Source organism: Xiphophorus maculatus, chromosome 5 (assembly GCF_002775205.1).
Source record: "Xiphophorus maculatus strain JP 163 A chromosome 5, X_maculatus-5.0-male, whole genome shotgun sequence".
Classification (NCBI taxonomy): domain Eukaryota; kingdom Metazoa; phylum Chordata; class Actinopteri; order Cyprinodontiformes; family Poeciliidae; genus Xiphophorus; species Xiphophorus maculatus.
In genome coordinates this window covers 3,019,312-3,041,695 of record NC_036447.1, presented here as the reverse complement: position 1 = coordinate 3,041,695, position 22,384 = coordinate 3,019,312, and the positions used below count along the sequence as shown (strand labels likewise).

The 22,384-nt window shown below is 36.5% G+C and overlaps 1 protein-coding gene across 10 annotated transcripts in view; it reads right to left on the bottom strand.

The window, feature by feature from the left end:
* Positions 1-1,832: 1,832 nt before the first annotated feature.
* sh3gl2 (SH3 domain containing GRB2 like 2, endophilin A1) overlaps positions 1,833-22,384 on the bottom strand; it is a 40,085-nt gene continuing 19,533 nt past the window's right edge. Inside the window, exons 2-13 of one of the 10 annotated variants that reach the window (XM_005797609.2) lie at positions 12,007-12,075; positions 11,668-11,740; positions 10,498-10,641; positions 10,277-10,410; positions 10,036-10,194; positions 9,068-9,171; positions 8,835-8,950; positions 7,839-7,853; positions 7,668-7,679; positions 7,312-7,323; positions 5,298-5,309; positions 1,833-5,218 (exon numbers count right to left, since the gene is read on the bottom strand). In XM_005797609.2, coding sequence (XP_005797666.1) covers positions 5,022-5,218; positions 5,298-5,309; positions 7,312-7,323; positions 7,668-7,679; positions 7,839-7,853; positions 8,835-8,950; positions 9,068-9,171; positions 10,036-10,194; positions 10,277-10,410; positions 10,498-10,641; positions 11,668-11,740; positions 12,007-12,075 — 1,047 coding nt within the window. In that variant the 3' untranslated portion in view covers positions 1,833-5,021. The remainder of the gene's footprint in view (positions 5,219-5,297; positions 5,310-7,311; positions 7,324-7,667; positions 7,680-7,838; positions 7,854-8,834; positions 8,951-9,067; positions 9,172-10,035; positions 10,195-10,276; positions 10,411-10,497; positions 10,642-11,667; positions 11,741-12,006; positions 12,076-22,384) is intronic. The other 9 variants (XM_023334153.1, XM_005797612.2, XM_005797611.2 and 6 more) reach the window with 9 other exon arrangements.

The window sequence follows — 22,384 nt, the reverse complement described above, 5'->3', positions numbered from 1 at the left end:
CACAAGTCAAACTTTACCTTTCAAGAAAAAAATCCCGAAGTGCTTCAGCAAAGGAAAGCAGAGTCGTCTGATCTCAGAGAATTAAATTCTCTCACCAGGCCAGATGATGCTTTTTGATTAGGTTTGATGTTTTGGCAAGCAACAGATAACGATTCTGGCAGATCCAGGCGCTGGCAAGGTTTTGTAAACAAGACTGAGCAGGAGACGCCCTTTATCCACAGTGTACACCTGCACACACAGTGTAGTGTCGGTACTGTATTTTCAGTTTGCATAAATGTTTGGAGACCCATCTCACACACACCAGCTCAAACAAACTGAAGGCAGAGTCCATATTTGCTGTGATCAGTTTGTGTGACAGTGAGAATGATATGCTCTAATGCTGAACTAAAGACCTGCAGTAATTTCTCCTGATGCGTTCTTGGCTTGCAGCGCTCCGTGGAGGTGTGTGTTTGCTGACGAGCGAGGGAGTTCCCTGCAAGCGCTGAGTGATAAAGGGTGGCGAACTGAAGGCCTTTACTGATGCGAACTGTCATATCTGCTTTCTGATCAGATATTTGGAAATCTTGAGGTCTTTCCAACCGTGTGAATTAACGCTGAAGTGCTTTGCCTCATTTTTTTAAAAGTAATCCTTGATTTGATTTATTTATTTCTAACAGGTTTTTAAAAAGAAGATGTAAGCAATCAGTAGTAGAGAAAGCCTGCTTACACAACCAAGAACAAAATAATTAGCTTACCACTACTTTTCTGTTTGAAAAGGAGGAGGAAGAAGTGAACATTTTTGCACAAACATTCAATATAAAACTTTGACAAAAAACTGCAGGTGAGTGTTTGGTTAAAACATGTTTGTTCTTCATTCAGTGAAGTTACTCAGTGGGTAGATTAGCCAGAACTTTTCCTCAGATAAGAGGAGCAATACTAAAGCATAACCCATGTATGGAGGCGTTGGTCTTCGACGCGGCTGTCACAGGCTTGAATTCCCACCTGATGACCTTTCATTAACTACTTTCAAATGAAGGCCAGTAAAATCTTAAAAACAACTAACTAAGTAACTTCCCAAAAAATTACTCTAGTTAATTTAACTACTTACTAACCAACTCTGGATGAATGTTGAATCACATGGCAAATATCCATGTGATGAGATCCTTAGTTATCCAAGAAAAGACAAAAACTAAGTCTACCAGTAATTTAACATGTAATTAGTGATCTGGAGTTCATCATTAACTAACAGTTCAGTAACAAAGTGACCATTAATTATTTCCAGCTCATTTCTTATGTGAATGGCATATTTTTTTAATTGTTGTGTTTATGTTGTGTTTTTCTCAGGTCCCTCTTGAAAATGAGATCTAGATCTCAACGGGGTTTACCTGATTAAATAAAGGAATATAAAATCAATAGATTAACTAATGGTTAAATCACCACTAACTAAAAAAGCAGGTATTATGTGTTTTCCAATCACATAGTACTAACTTATAGCAGAATCAAGTTAATTTTAGTTATAAAAATGCTGTATATATCAAAAATAACTTTGTAGTCGACTGCTTGAAATTCTGTCTCTTTAAGAAGCTCCTACTCTTTTCAACACTCCACCTTCAGCACATCATGACAGTACTCCGCCATGATGCCATTTACAACCGTTCTTAGAAGCGTTGCACTGAGTACGATGAGCTCTGCAGATGTGCAGTGTTTGCTGATAGCTGACTTCTCTTTTATGCAAAATATAATTTTTCTGGTTTTATCAAGTCTTAACTCCTTTCAAAGAATCCCTTATTGGTTTTCATCTTAGCATTTTCTCCAAAGACTACAGTCTTAGGTCCACATATGACTGGAGAGACTTTAGGGAATAACCATTTCTTGGTATTTATTTGAATAAATTACATTGACTCATCACATTTCTTATCTTTACATCAAGCGTACAGTCATAGAATCCAGTGCAAGAACAGAACAAAAACACAAACAAAACACTAAAATATTTCAAAGACAATCATGTGCAGCACAGAAAACTCCACCCGCCTCACTCCCAACTTGGAACATCACTTCTGCGTTATATACTGTATATATATATATACACATCTATACTGTTTGTGAATACTTTTGACACAGTTACAAAAATAAAATACGTTACTGAAGATGCATGACTATACACACAAGGTAAAAACAAAACACAGAAAAAGCTGTACAGTCCTCATTGAGGGCAAAGATACACAGAAATCTTTAAAAAAAAGTGAAAGAAGGAAGGAAGAATTTAGCTTAAAAAATGAATAAATACACAACCTCTTCAAACTGCAGCACTATTTGTCACCAGCCAACAAAAAATTGTGCTTCCCTTTGACATAAAAGTAACACTTTTTATATATAGTTGATTTTGCATCATTTATTGTAGCGCTGCTGAATGTAGTAAACCGATCCCTCCATTATTGTTTTTAAGCTAAACACCGTCAGAAACGGTGCTCACTAGCAGCAGAGGATCTCTTTACTTGTTTCTGTGCAGAACATGAGCCATATGCAAACCCAAATACGCACACTTCCCCCTAAAATTACATGCATCAACATTAATACGCTGAAAACATCTGCAGAAAGTTTAATGCATCGTCAACGTAGAAGAGTAGAAAGCCTTAGAGATGGTGTGTGCATCGCTGATGAAAACAAAGAACCGTGACTTTTTGATTTTTAGAAAACAATCTGGTGCACAAACAATTTAACAAATGTTGAGCTCTGTTGAGATATGCGAGAAAAAACTTTTATTATTACCTCAATAAATATAAATTAATTCTCAGTCTACTCCTCTATTTGCACATTATCTTGTACTTCTGGAAATATTCACAATTATTCTCCTCTTAGTGTTTTCTACAAGTAAACTAGAGGGTAATTATTGGACTAAAAGGCAAAACCACACCTGCCTCTGCAGAAGAAACTATTGCTCCAAAGAGAAGTTAAATAATCATAGTTTAGAGTTTTTAAAGTGAAGTTTTGCTAGTAGTATTGAGCAGTCAGTATTTTAACTTCAGATTAGAGATAAGCACTTCAGAGAGGATTTCTGAAATAAAAAAAACACCCAGATTCATAAATTTAATTGATGCAAACTGTTTCATAAATCTTAAAGTTGTCGTCACTTCCACATTAAACGGTTGTTTAAACCACCTATTATGTATAATCTGAAGTTTCATTTTTTATTTTCAACCAAACTGTTCTTATAAAAGTAATTTGGTGTGAAAGAAGAAGGGAATTAATGAATCGCTTGCAGCGAACACTAAACTGCAAAAATAAAACAGGCAATCCAACTTAAAAAAGTTGAGTAAATTTGTTTAAAGTAATCAAATTAAGTTTGTCCAAGTAAATATACTAAGTTTACTAAATTATCATGTAAAACAAAGGTAAGTAAAGTAAGATAAAGTAAAATTAGCTTAATTTTACTTAGCAGAAGCTAATGCTAATGTGCTAAATTTAACCATATTGAGACAAATAATGACACAACATGTTTTACAACCTAGCATATCACCTTCAGCAGGATAAGGTTGTCGGTACACACATACCTGTGTGGCTGCGCTTCAGGAAGTATTTCTTTGGACGAGACATGTCACTCATGTTTCAGTTTTATTGTTGTTTAGTTTTGCTAAGTCTTGCTGATTTAGCCTAATTTACACAAGACATAAGTAGATTTCAAACTGTATTGTACAGTGATGCATTCTGGGTACAGAATAAACAACATTTGCTGCACCGCACAACAGAGAAGAGGAAACAGAACAGCCTTCCCCTACTTCAGAATAAGAGCAGGAATATAAACATCTAACTACATGAATGATTCTTAAATTTGAAAACCAGAACTTCAACACAGATGTCAAACTTTATTCAACTGAAAGTTTATAAAACAGCAAAGTAAATGATCACTTTAGAATTGATCTGGAAAAGTTAATTTAGGGACAGCGATGTCAGCCGTATGCTTTCAAAGTTAGCAAAAGTGCTAAAGCGCTCAGCAAAAAATGAGCTTTCTCCCTAGAATTGTTTATAATTCCTATTCTGCTGTGAAGGAGTTTAGACGTAGAATTAAGACAACATAAATTTACAATAAAATCATAGTAACCCTGTAAACTATAATCTCCATCAGAAATTAATCTGGTTCTCCAAACTGTCATGTAAGATACTGACTGCCAATAACAACTCTACAGAACCCCATAATAAAAATCCAACTTTCACTTTAAGACTTTTAAGGTATTCAGTCACAATACATGAACTATGTTTTCTACCGGGGCATATATGTAAGGACTTAATGCTTCAACCATATATTTTGTGGATTACTGAAAAAATGAGAAACCATAAAAGATGTTTATAAGTTACGACTTCCTTTAAGAGGTAAAACCTTCAGTATTCACCATGTTGCATCAAACATGCAGACGTTTGTCCTGCCACAATGCTTTGCTGCGTGAAAAATAAAGGTCAGTCTGACAAACATGTCTGTAATTTTGGCTAAATCTGATCTGAATCAAATCCTTCTTTGCATGAATATCTTGGGAAAATGTCATTTTCCTCCACTATTAAAAGGAGGAAAATTTAACACAAAACCTACCACAAAGATTTTTGTTGAAATGATTTGAGCTTCATGCTGAACAAACAGAAAGTTTGTCTTGTCTGCTGAACATGAGAGAAAAGTTTCTACCTTCTAAAATACAAAGACTGAGAATCAGTAAAGCTGTTCTAATAAACTAATAATGGACTGACAGCTGACTACAACAGAGACGAAATGCAAAAATGACTATAGAAGCTTGAAAGTACCTTACGTGAGACAGAGAGGACGTTACGTCAATGCTGGGTTTTTTCCCCCCCACACCGTTTTCAGTAAAAGTTTAGTGAATCCCTGCACGTTGGTCAAACTTCTTCACACCTATTTATTTTGTGTCATTGCTTTTTGACGCCTTAACGGAAAAAGTGAAGGTTGTGTTAGTAGGAATGTTTGGGAAAAGGTTAGTGGAAACACTGGAACTGGAGGCCGGGATTCATTGCAGACACAGTTGGTTAGTCTTGACGTCTTACTGGGGTAGCGGCACCAAGATATCCACGTAGTTGATGGGGAAAAAGCCCGAGTTGCCTTGCAGCATTCCCTCGTACCAATTGTCGTCGATCTTATTGGTCAGGGTGATGATGTCGCCCTCCTTGAAGCCTAGCTCACCTTCGTTCTCAGGGTCAAAGTCGTACAAAGCGCGGCAGCAGGGCTGGTCCAACGGGGCTGGGAGGGAAAAACGAAGGATCAGAAAAGGCTGAAAGAGATTAAAAAGCTTCATATGAGAATCACATTAAAGACTCACCTGGAGACCTGGCTGTAAGAGAGAAAAAGAGGAAGAAACACAGCAACTGTAATATTTATGTCTTGGGAAATTATGATCAGATTCACAGATTTTGAATCAGAACCTCAACATTTTGGGAAATGCACTTTTAGAGTTTCAATGAGAAGATGCTCCCACTTATTTCGTCACTAGAGTGAGTTAGTTAATAAAAACTGTGACTTTACTAAATTATGGGAGAGGATTAGCAACAAAAAGAGACTTTAATAGAGTTGGTAAACATCCTGACTGAAAAGGCAAAGAAAAGCTTTGAAAGACCCTCAGAAACCCAGGAAATCTGGAAAACTTCAATGTGTTTTTAAAAGCAAATTAGGGCGGCTTAAAAGTCTTTCAACCAACCAAGTAGACTCTGCTGGGTTGATACAGTGTCCTGCATTCTTAAACTTTTCCATATTTTGCGACGTTACAACCATAAACACAACCTGTTTTATTCAGAGTTGATGTCAAACTAACACTCGGTGCTGCATGATGTTGAATTGGAAGAAAAATGAATAATTTTTTACAAATTTTGTAGCCCAAAAAAATGAAAATTTGAAATATGTTTTTTTTATTTACCCCTTTTACTCTGATTTCAAGGTCATTGATAAAGGGGTATCACAAGGTTCATCCCTCGGTCTTTTGCTATTTTCTGTCTTCATTAATAACCTTCCATATGTTCATTCTGACTGTCAAATTTATTTATTTGCAGATGATACTGTAATTTACTCCTCCAGTTTAGACATCTAATGAATTCAATATTTATTAAAAGCTGATTTTATTCTAGTCCACAAGGGTTTTTTTTTGCAAATAAGCTTTTTCTGAATAAGAATAAATCACATTCCATGTTGTTTTGCACTCAACCAAGTTATATTCTTTTAACAAACCCTAGAGAACAACCAGCATCCTGAAGAAGGAACAGGACGCAGGATCAGGAAGAAAGTCCTGAAGGAGTTTAAAGGGGCAGTATTATGTGATTTCCAGGTACATGGTGCCACTTTATTGCACAATCTAGTAACCATGTAAACTTCAGTCATAAAACTGCTCTATATACCAAATATGACTTTGTAATTTAACGCCTTGAAATTTGGCCTCTGTCTCTTTAAGAAATTCCTGCTCTTTCTGAAACATCTCTCCTCTATTAACTCTTTAGCAACTTTTTTTACTGGCGTAGCACTGAGAAGCATAAAATGAGCTCAGCATATTGTGTAGTTCCAACCAGGTGTTTGCTAATTGCTGCTGGCTAGTCTGAAGGAGTGGGGGGAGGGAGTGTGTGCTGGAAGCTCTGAGGAGGAGCTGCGTCTTTAAGGCGGAGCTAGGTTCACTGAGGTATTTTGCACCACTGAATGGTTGCCATGGAGACTAAAGGATTTCTCAAACATGCATGAAAGGATGAAAGCAACACTCCAGGTTTGTTTTTCATGACAGAATAACAATGTAAAGCTCAGAGAAGTCGACTTTACATAATACTGCCCCTTTAAAGTAGGGTTAGGTTAAAAACATATATCCTAAACTTTGAACAAACCTATAAAGTCAAGCCACACTTTTCAGATTTTTATCAGAAATATTTAAAAACTCTGCATCCTTGTAATTTTGCTTCACTATTTCGATCTATTCTGTGTTTGTCTATCACGTAAAATGTTCTTGAAAATTTTCTGGTTATATCATGACAGAATGTGGAAAAGTTCAAGAACTTGTTCAAGCACCGTTTCATGCCACTGAGTCATTTCTTGGCTCCCAGGGGGGAAACTTTCTGGCTGCATGCAAATAAACGCGGGAGTTACATCATTTCATTTAACTCAGAGGAAACAAGCACATTTCCTAAAGACTTCAGTTACAAATAACAAAGATTGGTGAGGAAGGAAGGTTTAGAAAGAAACAGCACTGCACTGCAAAAAGTAAACAAAACGAAACGAAAAATTTATCCTCAAAGACACAAAGATGGAAAAAATGAAGAGTGGTCAAGAAACTTTCCATCCCTTCCCAAGTCACTCTTTCTCACCTGGAGATCTTGCTGCGAAGAGGAAAGGAGAAAATATTTTTAAGCAATCAAACTTTTAGCTCGAAATGATGAACTGATGGAAAAAGACGAAGAGATGATACGTTTAGCGTGACAAGAACGTGGGACGAAACTGAGGCCGGACGGCAAACTGATGGAGAAGTGGGAAAATAAAGAAAGGGATGAAATCAGAAAACCTTCGACATGGAAACAGAAACACCAAATGCTCATCTGCTGGTGAAAACGTTCTGGTCTTTATCAATCAGGTTTCCTTTTGCAGGATGAGCAGACGGCACCTGATTTTCTGTTGTTGGTTCAAAACATTTAAGAGCAACAACTGTCTTAGAAAACTGTCTCACCTGGAGACCTGGCTGCAACGGGGAAGAGAGGAGAAACAGCACGAGGGAGTAAAGGGGGTCAGGGAATGAAAGAGGCAGACGCACTGATGAGTTTTCAGTGTAAATGGAAGAAATGTTGAGAAAATGAACTGATTAGAACAGAGATGTGGGAACAAGTTTGACCTGGCTCACCTGGAGACCTGGCACCTACAGGAAAAACAGAAATCATAAAGGAAAAGAGAAAATGAGGAGTTGTTTGATAAATGCTGCAGAAATAATAATAAAAAAATGTACTAATTTAATTTTCTAACATATTTAATTGGTTTTATGTAGAATGGAGACTGTTTTACATCTACCTGTTGGATTTATTTGTCAATACATTAATATGTTGTTAATTGTAATTTTTATTTACTTGGGACTTGAACAAAACATGTTTAAGTCCCAAGTTTTCAAAAATAAACTTGAATATTTCCAGAAATGAAAACCCCAACTCTAGAATATTGAAAAATGTTGCAATATAGCTGCTGCACACATAAAAACAGTGGAAGCTGCAGAAATTAAACGAACATCTGCTTCTCAGTCAGTTTACTATCTGCACAAACAATCCAGTGCAACATTTGCTGGAGGAAAAATAAGGAGAAATACTTTGTTAGAAGTAGATTTTTTGTTTTACTTTTTCTCTCACTGCCTTACTAAACCTGTGCAGTTTTAGGTTTGCTAAATGCCAAAAGAAAGCTTGTTTTAAGTCAATAATTTCTTAATAGTGATGAAAAAGTTCTAGTTCTATTGGCAGATTATTTCACTTATAGCATGGGAGGAATATGTTGTTATAAGTGAAATAATCTGCCAGCAGAACTAGAACCTTTTCCATCAATACTAAGGAAATATCCACTTAAAACAACCTGCTATATTTTGCAGAAGAAGTACTTATAAAGTAGCTCTTTCTTTCTTATTTCAAGTGTACTAAGATATATGCAGAAGAAACTAGACCAAAATTATTTGGTAAGATTTTGTGGTTTTGCATTGTGACTGTTTTGACTTGAAAATTAATAATACAAATATTTTTAAAATGAGTTTTGAAAGACTGGCAGAAAATTGACAAAGAAGAAATAAAAGTCCAGAAATGTTCCTTGACTATAAAAAGCTGAATGAGGATTTTGTGTCTCCTGGCGGCTGGCGGAGCCTCACCTGGAGAGCGAGCGCCGTGGATCCCTCCATTGTGGTTCTCACTGATGCTGAAGTCCAGAGACGTGCGAGGCTTCGGTATGAACTCTTTCCTCGGTTTGGTGGAGGTATCTCTTATCCTGGCAGAGAACAAAACGTTTGGTTTCAGCAGGATACGGCTCAAACGTTTAACACCCATCGTTCTTTAGGGTTGGTTTCTGTTAGACCGGATGAAACTCTAAGGCGCTGGTACTGACTGTTCGTCGATCTTGCTGGAGAGCTGTGTGAGGATCTCAGCGGACCGGGTGTGGTACTGCAGCTGAGCATGGACCAGCGCCGCCAGCTGGCTCACCTGTTCGATCTGATGGAGAAACCAACACAGGTGCTCAGTAAATGTTCAAATTTTAACACACTAAAGATTTTTATATGTTTATTAAGAATTGGAATAATGTTATATTAAATTAGATGGATTCAGCACAGAAATATTACTAATATAGCTGCAAAGAAACTTGTTAATTGTTTGATGGTTGTTACCATAGTTACAATCTGATGCGATAAGTTTAACTTTTCTTTATATTTCTTCACAAATTCATTTCAGTTCACAATTTCTTAATTAATCCAAAAGGAAAATTAAAGCTGCATTATGTAGCTTTTATAAAACTTTTTTTTTTTTGCATATTTGTTGAAATCAGGCCTGTCACAAAAACCAATTTTGCTCTACAATAAATTGTCCCAGAAGTTATTTCTATAAACGATACTCTTGTATTGCAGCTGGTGGCCTGTCACAATAAGCAATAAATCAAGTAATCGTAATGATCTGGTGTTTTGGTCTCAACTATCCTTTTTTTGGAGGACTTAATTTTATTTGTTGTTTTGTTTTATTTTGGATATTTAAAATGTCTCCTGGTTCTAGCGTGAAAAGTTCATAAGAATTTAAAGTTTATTGATCTTTGAGAATGTGTTCTTGCACTATTACTATATTACTTGAAACAACAATGTAATCGTTTATCGCAATAATCTCTGCAACAATCGTGACAGACTGAGATGCAGCAAATAAAAAACAATTATCCGTGTTTGACTTTAGATTTGGCCATTTAAACTCAACCCAGATTCCACTGAATCGCTGTTAGTGGTGGTGAGGTTCTCAACAGGACCAGGGGGCCCAATCAGTTTCTGCCCAGGGCCCCGTACCATTTTGGGCCGGCTGTGGATGTGTGAGACTTACGTCACTCTCCAGCAGGTTGAACATGCTCTGCTCTGCGACTTCCTTGGAGTCATCGAACTTCTCCAGCGCCGCTTTGAGCTCGTCCTCCGTCACTTTGGCCTGGCGCTTCTTCTTGTAGTCAAAGTCCAGACGGCGACCTTCCAGCTTCTTCAGGTGGTGCTGCCAAGGTCAAACTGACAGTGAGCGGACAGACTCCAGCCCAACTCGAGCTGCTGCTGCTGCTGTGAATAAAACACTCAACCTGGATCTCTCTGAGGTCTTTTTCGTGAAGGTTCTGCATCGGGTCAATGAAGTTCTGCTTCACCTCCATGTCCAGAGCGTCTTTGACCTCACCCAGCTCACGCATGGCCTCTCCGACGTCGATCAGAACCAGACCTGCAGCCACAAATGTCAAGTTTCAAAACCAACTTTCTTTCTCAGGAGTGGTTCTGTGTTTTTTAGCTTCGAGGCCCACAGCCTCACCAAAGTTGGAGTAATCTCCGAGCTCCCGGCCGAACCGCTGCATGGACTCTCCTAGGATGGTCTCGGTCTGCGTGTAGCCCGGCCCCTTCTCCTGCCCCCGCATACGGGACATGGAGCTCATCATGCTCATCTTGGCTCTGGTTGCTGGACAACAACAACAAAACACAATAAAACAGAGGAAATCTAAATACTGTGGGCTGTTTACAGCTATATCGCTGATGTTTATTAAACTTTTCACATATTTGGCGTTCCATCGTGATCAATCGGCAACTAAAAAATAGATACTGTATATAAATCGACAAACAGGGCTTGATTAGCATGTTTACTACACTGCCATTGTTGCTGTTTGTAATTTAAAACGAGTATTTTCAAATAACGCATACGAATTGACTTGTCGCAATAATATTACTTAAAAATAACAATATTAACATTTATCGCAATAACTTCTGGGGAAATTTATTGCCCAGCAAGATTTGTTATTAGGACATTATTAATTATTAAATTGGCTCTCATTGATAGATTTCCTAATTTTAAGCAAAAAAGACACATAATATAATAAAAACAGAATACTTTTATATTAAAATATATTGGTGGGGGGATTCAACTAAAATGTTTTGTCCTCATTGAAATGATAAAAACTGCAAGTTTATTGAGGCCATTTGTAAAACTCATGTTTTGTAAAAGTTTAGATTTAATTATGTTCCTAATTACAAAGCATGATTTATTAAACAAATTACTGAAAAGAATAAAATATGAGCAACTTTTTCCAAGGTTTTAAACTTCTCATGACTTCAGGTTTCTTGTTTAGGTAATTTTTAAAAAGATTCCAAAAAACTAACAATTTACTGTAACTATAGTTAATTATTAATAATGTATAAAAATTAAACCAATAAACATTTTTTAAATGTTCTAGAACAGAAGTACTTTGTGCTACAGACAAAAAAAAAAAAGAATTTATATCTTGGAAAAATAAACTTTTCACAGTTAACCTCCTCAACATAGCCAGGCCTAAAGTTTTGGACTGGATGGCAGGGAAGCCACCGTTTTAACTGAAATGTAAAGATTTATCATCAAATATTCAAAACATGTGCCAGCGCGGTCTGTAAGATAAAATATTTGGATATACACATCATTTTTTAACATTAAAGTAGTGCAGCAGTGGTGCGTCACCTGGGTTGGGCTGCAGATACTCGGTGGTTTTGGTCATGATGTCCAGAACGGCTCGAGCCGTGGTGTCCACCCTCTGCAAACCCAAACACAGAAACAGGGAGAGGAAACGGGAGCGATGCAGAGCGGGTCAAAACACGCAGCTTCGCTTCGCAGATAGAAAACACATTTCAGCCGACTGACAGAAGAAACGGCGAGATAAATGTAATGATGCTTTAGGAATTAATAAAAGCTAAAATGGACAAAATCTATAAGGGGGCAAAAAACATAAAAATAGTAATAAAAAGACATTAAAACATCCTGAAACAACAACAATAATAATAATAATGAGCTGAGGCATGCCTTTTCCATTTCAGTGAAGTCCACATCGAGCTTCGTTCCTTCTGCTCCTCCGACTTTCTCGCTCACTCTCTGCAAAACAAACAACAAGAAGCTACTAGGTAAATAAACAAACAGTGAGGATTTATTTAACATCTTTCAAACCAACATAACACATTCAGGAACAATCAACAAATACATTTTGGCAAAAGTACTACAAGAAATGTAGTATCTTCTAAATAATTTACAGCTAGATTATTTTTGTTTTACTGCTTTAACACATCAACAAGCTGGGAGTAACGTACTTCCTTGCAAAAAGCACAAATATAGAAATATTTATGATGCGTATAAATATTTCTTTCATTGTAAATAGAAAGAAATAAAGGAAGAGTAAATTTCTGTCAATAAAATTAGAAATTTTGAGATCAATCTTGAAAATATTTTATTTAAAAAAAAAGAAAGAAAATCTGAGTTTGAAAAGTTTAAACTTTTCTAGGAAAAATATGTGAAAATTAATCTAAAAAATTTTCTCTAAAAAAAACCAGGGAAATTTCGGAGCTTGACAAAAAATGCCAGAAACAACTCAGAAATTTTGAGATTAATGTCAGAGATTTTGTAGAAAAACATTTGCTATAACCCCCCCCCCCATTTTCAAATAGTCAAATTCTCAGAAAACATGGAAATTTCTGAGTTCAAAAGTTTAACATTTTTGACTTTTGAAACTCAGAAATGTTCAAGTTTTTTCTAGAATGTTCTGAGCTATTCATTGGACTAATCTGTTTGTTCTTTCTGCAGTGGCCCTGATACTCTGTTGTAAATTTCTCCTCCTGCCTCCTCAATGTCATCTGGAAATCCTGCTCCTGGGTGTGATGCAGCTACATGCCTTTAGGGGGCAGCAGTGAGACACAAGGCCACACACTGGCTGCAGGGAAATGTCACGCTGTCTGACAGTAGAGATGGTGAGCGCCTGGACAGCAGAGGTTGTTTTTCTTAAATGAAGGACAGTTAAGGTCCTAAATGTGTCTTTGCTCCTTACTTTCCTGTGAAATCGGCGTGACGACCCTAAATGGAGCGAATAAAACGGATCCTGTAGAAGTGGCAGAGCACAGAGGGATGATATGTGGCACAGAGAATTGGGGTTTTATTTTTTAAGGACTAAGCTTGTGGCAGCAGTTTGTGCTTCATAAGATTTTCTGAGTCATCCGAGTCTCTTTTGATCCCACATGTGAAAATGCCTAATAACCTGGCAGCCATGCAGAGCACAAGCACATCTACAGACTCAGAGGGAAGCTACACGTCCCGTCATTGATTTTTCTTTTCTTTTTTTTTTTTTTACCACAGAACCTGAACATGTTTGCCATGGAAACAGGTGAAGGTGCAATGTGAACGTCTCTCCTGCTTTGTTTTGTCAGACCAGAGCAGCAGGAGATGCACAGGATGTGAGCAAACGAAGCAGGTGAGTTCAAATTACTCAGAAAAGCAGCAAAAACTGAGAAGTTGCTTTTAAAATAGAGCTGAAGGTAATAGAAACCTCTTCATCTTCCAAACAGGACTGTAAACAGTTAATCAATACAATAAAATGATTTCTTAGCAAATGATCATTACAGTTATCTGTACCTCTAATCTTAATTGCATCTGAAAAACATTTGTGCAAACTTTCATGCTTTTATCGCCTTCCAACCAATTCTAGCCATATTTATATTTTACACTAAAAACAAAGAAAAATAATAATAATAGTATGAAGTAAAGGGAAACTGACAGATTTATTATCATATTTCAGCTAAAAATGGTTCTTGGTAATTTACTTAAACTCATATTCAGGCCACATTGTATTGAATTTGTTGGCAGTTTTTTGGCAAAGAAAAAAGAAAAACAAACAAACAAACAATACCATGAAGTACAATTTATAATCACATTTAAGTTCAAAATTATATTTTGTGTGATTACTTATCTAAACATATATTCTGGCAACATGACATTGAATTTTTTGGCAGTGTTCATAAGAATGTCATAAGGTAAAGAAACTGACAGAACTATAATCGTATTTAGGTTAAAAATTAAGCTTAAATTATTTCTCCATCCATTTTCCATACACCTTTGTCCCTAGTGGGGTCAGGAGGTGCTGGTGCCTCTCCAGCTAACGTTCGGACCGAGAGGCGGAGTTACCTGGACAGGTCGCCAGTCTGCCGCAGAGACAGACAGGACAAACAACCATGCACACACACACACACACACACACACACACACACGCACACACACACACACACGCACACACCTAGGGAGAATTTAGAGAAACCACTGTGGACTGTGGGAGGAAGCCGGAGAACCCGGAGAGAACGACCCCGGGAATCGAACCCAGGACCTTCTTGCTGCAAGGCAACGGTGCTACATACTGCACCACTGTGCAGCCCGTCATTAGTTATCTAAACACATTTATTCTGGCCACAGCACATTTGTAATAAAATAAAATAAAAATAAGATAAAATAATACAAAAAGAAAAACCAACAGATTCTGATCATATTTCAGCTGAAAATGTTACAATGTAATGTGGTCAGATGAAGTTTTTTTTTGTAAAACAACAACAAACAAACAAAAACCCATAATGGAATAAAGGAAAACTGACAGATTCATGATCATATTAAAATGAAACTTGAATATTTATTTAAACTCATATTCTGGCCACATTATTTTGGATTTACTGGCGGTTTTTCCTGAACTGCCTGGATGAAACATGAAGTAGGTGAAATTATCTGGCTGCAGCAGCAGTAATGATTTGCATGCACAGATAAAATAGTTCATGATTTCTATGGAAATTAGGAGTGAGGCCAGGCCTCACACTCAGCACTCGCAGATATTAATAAGACATCTGAGCTGATAACGCTCAGAGCGGCAGCATGAGAGAACGGGCCAGATTTTTATTTTGTCACGCTGAAATATTTAACCCTGCATAATGAAGCCATTGTCTTACGTTTCTCTGACAGATGGAGCAGCTATTCTTTGGTCTGAGATTTTAAATGTTGTGCTCTGGAAATCTGAGGGAAAAAAACAACACATTTTCTCTGTGACATTTAGAAACTGTGAGCAACAAATCCACATTTTCCACTCTGGGATTTTTGCTAGCGTGTTAGTAAAAATAACTTCTTTGTCATATGCTCATTAAATACTGGACAATTAAATGAGAAAAACATCATAAATTCAAATAAAAACCTAGCCACATGCATTAAAACTACAAAAAGCTTAAATCACAGGAGTTTAAAAGTCAGTTTTTCAGTCTGTTAGTCCTTTCTTTCACATTTCTGTAACAGCTGTAGTTAATATTCACACCCCTAAAACGTTTCCCATTTTGTCAAACAAACTCTGATGTATTTAACTAGGAGTTTATGTGATAGACCAACACACCATAGAAAATAATTATGAACTGGAAGAAGAGTCACTCATCAATTCCAACAATCTTCCACAGAGAGAAATCTGAAAAGTGTGGTGTGAATGTGTATTTAGTCCCTTGTTGTGGGGAAGAGCAAACATGGCTTTGTTTGTGTCAACAGTGGCTTTCTTCTTACTGCAACCTACAGATGTTGTTATTAAATGTTTCAGCCTCGACATCAACAATGACTTTTGTTCTTGGATATTTTTCATTTTGCATTTTTAGTCGTTTGCAGTATGTCAATATTTAACTTCAGTCATGCTTGGACATTAAGCATCATTTGTATGTTTGAATGAATGCAAACAGTTGCATTTGGAGTAAAGGATCCCCAAGTCATGAAGGATACACAAATAGCTTTAAATTCATCACTTTTGTTTCCTAATCCAATGCATTTTTAATGCCACTTTCTTGAAGTTAACAGTTCAAAGTGTTACATTAAAGAAGGTTCCTACATTAGTTGCTTTTATAAAGAAAGGTTCCTACAATGACCCTAAGTTAGCAACATTTCTCCCACCTTTAGCTAATTCTGTTTTGTCTGTGTTGTTTCTTTACAGTCTGACTCCAAATCACCACATAATGATTGATACTAATTGTTATTATTCCTAATTTTGTTTAGAATAAACTATATGCGTCCAATCCCTAATCGGGAAGTAACGCCTAACGAATCGGGAATTCCCTAATTAAGCCTTTACTGCAATTAAAATTAAAGAAAGTTTTAGCAAATTGTTTACGGTTTGAAAAGCTGACTAGCGTCTATATGAATGATAATCAGGTACTCTGTGTCTGCTGTGTGACAGCCACAGTCAGTTTGTTATTTCCTCAGATAAATGAGTGAATAACGGCATCGTCTGCAGGGAGAGACTCCTTCTGTAGTTTACAGAGGAAGAGCCGCTGAATGCATGTAAACAATCTGCTGGTGGTCGATCTGACTGAAAGCTTTGCGGCATCGGATGATGCTGCCCACAGCGGCTGCCAGATTCAACACCCAGACTCCTCTGCAGAATCTGAGCAGACGGCGATTCAAGGCTGAGACGTAAAGAAGAGGCATGATGAACATCACAGCCAATAAATCGGCAGATTAATGATTAATATTCCATTATAAAGTCACGCAGTAGAAAATAAACAGCGATGTTTTGGTTTAATTATCCTGACAGAGAGAAAAGTAAATGGGTTTTAATTTTTCAGTCATATGTTCACCATATAATTTATACATTTATAAATGTCACAGTTACAAACTAAATATTTAACTTGCAAACTAAATATTTAGGTCCAAACTAAATATTTAGGTAATGTGCAAATTAGTTTGGCAATAAGCAGCAAGCTACTGTAAATACTTAGTTTGCAAACTAAATATTTAGCTTATTTAGTTTGTTAATTAAATGTTCAGCTTGGATCTAAATATTTTTTTTCTTAAATAATGATTTAATTCCCAAATATATATTTAGCTTCTTAACTATAAGTTTAATGTTCAAGTTAAATATTTTGTTTACAAACAAAATATTTAATAAATTGAATTAATTCATTTAGTTTTGATCAAAATTAATTATATACAAGTAAATGTTTATTTGAGAAATAAATATTTATTTTGTAACTAAACATGTAGTCAAACTAAATATATGGAGGTAAATATTAAGTTTGCTAACTAAATATTTTGCTTCCTGAAAAGCTGTAAGCTAAATATTTAGCTTGTAAGTTACATATTTATTATGGAGCTAAATATTTCATTTACAAGCTAAATATTTAGTTCTGAAACAAACATTTAACTTGCAAATTAAATATTTTGTTTGCAACTTTAGGACATTTAGAAATGCATGAATTATATGGTGAAAATATTAAAAATAAACACCTAGTTTTATTCTCTGACAGGCTTACAAAACCCAAAACAGTGATGTCTATTTTTCACTGTGACCTATAATATTCAGTCTCTTAAAGGCACAGGGGACTCGGTTAAAGCGTCTCACTCTGCAGCCGACCCTCACTGCTGCGCAGCCACGATGCTAACGGCGCGGCGCCCACGATCCTCTGGCTGAATCTGCTTTCCAGGGAAGGACACCACAAGGTGAGGCGAGCAGCAGAGACGGCAGAGTGAAGTGAACCTGAAGCAGATCAGCTGGCTGTGGGAATTAACAGCAGTGGTGCAAAAGAGACGTCACCGCTAACTGCACGGCGGAGATGGACTCATCTAATCAGCTCGTTTGAACAAAAATGATGGGGAGTGGGCGCCACATGGCTCGGTGGTAAAACAGGCAGAGGCTACAAGCCTCAACACAGTTCGATCACTGAACGTCATCTACGCTCTCTGTCCCTTCTTTGAACAAAGTCCTTCAACAAATTCTAAAATAAAAAAAAGAAGCAATGACTCAGGAATAATAATATCTAATCTAATGCAACACTATGGAAATGCTTCACTTCCCTCAGCATACTGAATGCTTGAACCTTAAATTACTTTCTCATAAAACCAGCTAATAATTATCTGAGCTCTTTTTTTTATTATTTTATTACAAAAATGTTTATATGTTGTTTGTTTCATCTGACTACAGATGAAAATTAGCATTTTGCTAAATCCAAAATAAAGTCCAGATAAAATCAATCAGTCAATCAAAATTATTATCTTAGATGGTTAAAACCAAAGTTACGTTTTAGTACAGAAAAAGTGTGTTCTCCAGACAGGCTGTGGTCAACACACACACCCACGCACACGCACACACACACACACACACACACACACACACACACACACACACACACACACACACACACACACACACACACACACACACACACACACACCCCGCCGTTGGGCAGCTCTCACACTCCTCTGTTTGATTCTCACTGACAGGATATGAGTCACTGCTGCAGAAACTGCAGAAACTTTTGTCTGTTTAAAAGCGATATCTTCAGTCTGACGCACAATGAGAAATTTTAAAAATCACAAATTGCTTCAAAATGTCATAAAGTACAAAACTCAAGTCAAAAATTAGAAAACAACCTCCGCACTGCGTCTTTGTTGTCCAGCAGTGAATAGAAAACGAGTGTTGGTGCTAAATCTGCTGTTGGACTATAAAGGCTGGAAAAAATGCAATTTTCCACAAATATTTTTGATATTCTCTGTCTGTCACTCTAATGCAAAATATGTTTAGAAATCCTTTCTAGGGTTGCAACTAACGATTATTTTAGTTATTGATAATTAATTGACTATTTGGATTTTTAAAAAGTGGCACATTCTGTAGATAATTTGTCTGCCTTTTAAACAATTAACTACAATAAAAAGTTACTTTTGAATAAGAAAGTAAAGATTTTATTACCTAAAATGCAACGATGCAGCATTTCTATGGCGAATGCCTGATCATTTGTAGCAGCAGATGAATCTGCAGCTAAAAAATATCAAAAGTTTTTTATTATCTTAAATCCAAAATGCATTTTTGTACAGTTTTGGCCTAATTACTGCTCTAATTGTCCTGTTCTTTCAGCAAAAGGCCTTTTTTAGACTCTGTATACTTCGGTCAATAATTAATCGATTATTTCAATAATAATCACCATTAATCCAGTTGTAATTGTTACATCTAAAGATTTCTGTTGACTGTAATCTATAATCTCACTGTATGAATCTGTACGAAAGTATATTCTATTGTAAATATCAGCTCTTTGATTGAAAGAGACAAAAATAATCAACAAACTTGGACAAAAATATGACTGTTTTGCTTATTTTTCATACAAATTGTCAACTGACTAGCTAGTTCTGTTTGTATTTAATTCACGTATTTATTGCAGTGTCGTTTTTATTTTGCGTTTTTTCTATAACATTGTTTTCTCACGTATGAACTGATCTCCCCTGACCTGCATCCTTCAGTAAAGGCTGGTATTTGGGTGCAGGTCTGTGGTATTTATCCAACAGCGCCGGTTCACCTGCAGGCCGCCTTCAGGTATTTTCTCTGCAGAAACGGAGATCTGCCCACGCAGCTTAATGGAAACACTCTTGGCACACGCAGCAGCAGAGTTTAAACTGCAGCTCCTTCACACCTGTGTGAGACACGCTCTCACATTGCTATTAAAAGGCTGAGGCACAGTGTGACACACAGAGTATCTGCAGCTTAAGCTCAACTTCTGGAATAGATTACACAGTTCACAGAACATGAAGCAACAATATTACAATATAATATCTGCAGTGCATAAGCCCAGGGCCTTGTGTGATCTCTTCCTGCATCTGCTTTGGCATTTCTCTAAATTGCTTGAATAAAGTGAAGCTGCATGCAGCTTAATACTTTCAGCTTTGTTGGTTTTTTTCTTCCTTCTGGTTTTATTCTCTTAATTTGATCTTGGATGATTCAAAAGCAGCAAATATGAAAGATCAGGGTCGTTGCCTTCACACCAGCTTAAAAATTCACAAGATTTCCATAATTATGCTAAAAAGACAGCAATCCTCCTGTAAATGCCTTTTAAGGATAGTCATACCAAATGCTAGAAATGACTTTTTACCATGAAGCACCACCCTGTCATCTTCTACATGGCCAGATCTGTCGCAATAAGCAATATATCAGTTAATCAATTAAGAGCATGATCAATTGAAACAAACTCTATAAGAAACTGGACGATAGAAATCTTCATCCTGGTGTTTTAGTCTGAAAAGCCCTTTTTTCTGAAGGACAATGTTGTTTAGAGAGACGTCATCCTTTGTTTTATTTGTGGTTTTGTTTATTTATTTTGCATATTTGCAATGTCTTCCAGTTCCAGTGTTAAATGATCATCAGAATTTAAAATTTATAGATTTTTGAGAATGTGATGAGAAATATTATGCTATTGCCAACAACAACGTTATTGTTTATTGCAATAACTTCTGGGACAATTTACTGTCGTCATGATAGGCCTACCCACGTCCATCATTCAGTCTGCCCTGCCTTTTACTAGTCTGTAGTGAGAAAAGGGGAAGCTAACATCTCTGCAGACCACACACATCCTGGACACAAACTGTTTAGAGCGTCAAGTCGGCGCAGCAGAGACAGTTTCTTCCTCCACAGTGTCTATTTGATGACAACCTCTTCTTCCTCTTTTGCAGAAACACTGTATATATACACATATTTACATAAAAAAGTTTAATTTTCCAATAATTATTTTTATATAATTCATAATTAAATGTCTTGAGAACAAAACAGAAGCATATTCAAATTTCTTGGCAATTAAAGCTGATTCTGGTTCTGACTCAGTAGAATTTTACCTCTGAATCTGATCAACTACATGCTGCAGAGTTTGAGTGTTTTGTTGACTTCTTATCAGGTTAGCACATAAGCATTTCCACAATAATGTTCTGTTTTTTAGTGAAGCCGCTGCTGCAGGATCCGAGCTCTCAAGCTGGTAAAAATACTGACCGGCTGTTTTCAGTTTTCGCCTGTTTTAAAATCTTTTTCAGGTAAAAATCCTGAGAATTTGATTTGATCTCTCAGGTTCTGTGTCGTCTCTTGGCTGGACTTCTGTTATCGCTCCATCTGCAGTTTTTCTCTTATCTGCTTCCTTAGTTTGGGCAAATGTGCTGCTATTGTCACTTTAAAGACTGAACAGAGAGAAAAAAACCCTTTAAACACATTCAGCCTGCAGAACCTTAAAAACTAAAAGATGAAGAACATATGGCAGAATAAAACTTTTCATATCATTGTAGAGTCTGAATCTCTTTATCATCGTTTGTTTTCCTCTTGTAGAACATTTCAGCTAAAAACCAAGGCTGAGCCATTTTAAAAGCGATATAGACGTTTACCAATGGATCCAAACCAACCGCATCAGCAATGAAGATTTTCAGTCTCACCAGAAGTGTATAGAAAGTTTCACAGAACCCAACTTTTATTTTGAAAATGCTCTTCATCTTATTGGCAAGTGAATTTTCATTTTAGCCAAATATTTATCTCTGGGCTAGATATACATTTAGATAACTCAGAAATAAATATTTAGTTTGAGCTGAATATTTTTAGCAAGATAAATATTAAGCTTTCAGCTAGATATTCAGTTAGCAAGCTAAATATTTAGTTAAAGCAAATTTTTTATTGGAGCTAAATAGTTAGCTTGCTAACTAAATATTTAGTTCAGAGCTAAATATTTAGCTACCAAACTATATATTTTGCTTTAATCTAAATATTTTTGTCACAAGCAAAATATTTAGATTAAATCTCAATATTTGGAACTAAAAATTTTGCTTGCTTATTAAATATTTAGTTTGAAACAGGTTTTCAAACTAAATATTCTAATTGAATGGATATGATGATGAAAATATGATTCCTGATATGACAACTTTTGAAAGACGTCTACCCACTGAGCCACAGTCTCATCAAATTAACTAGTTAATGAACATAATCTCTTAATATTTTCTGCCTCATCTCGTTTCACGTGAATCTGTTTTCTACAAAAAACACCATTTTAGCGTTGCATTGGTCACATGGGGCCCAATGTGCCGCCACCCGCTGGCCCCTCCTACTTTACTGGTCACCCATCTAATCCAGGCCGGGCACATGGAGGTCCCTGCCTTAAATACACTGACGGTGGAGGAGGGAGATTAAAAATGACAGGAGTGATTAGAGAGGCTGTCAGGAGGACAGCTCCTGCTGTTGGACAATAACCAGGAGGACCTGATGCTCCTGGGAGCATTAAAACACCCTCAGTCCTGTTTCCTCTTGCTGCAGCTCAAATACACTGAAACACCCAAAGTTCAGGGAAGGTAATCAGGCTTTTATGGGATAAATCTACCCAAAGTACTGCAGAACTGAAGGGCTGCATCTTTTTAAAATGAGTTTTACTTTACTAATTAAAATCTTAAGAGTGCCATCAGTTTTTATTCTTCCTCTTTTAGTTTTATAGCCATAATTAAATCACTGTAACCAATGCAGATTAGCCTAAACAGTCTAAGTACTAAACAGTCTGTCTGGTTTTTAATCTGAGTATAAATCCACTCACTCCTGTTACATTTACCAAAACCAGAGTTGGGTACTAACTAGTTA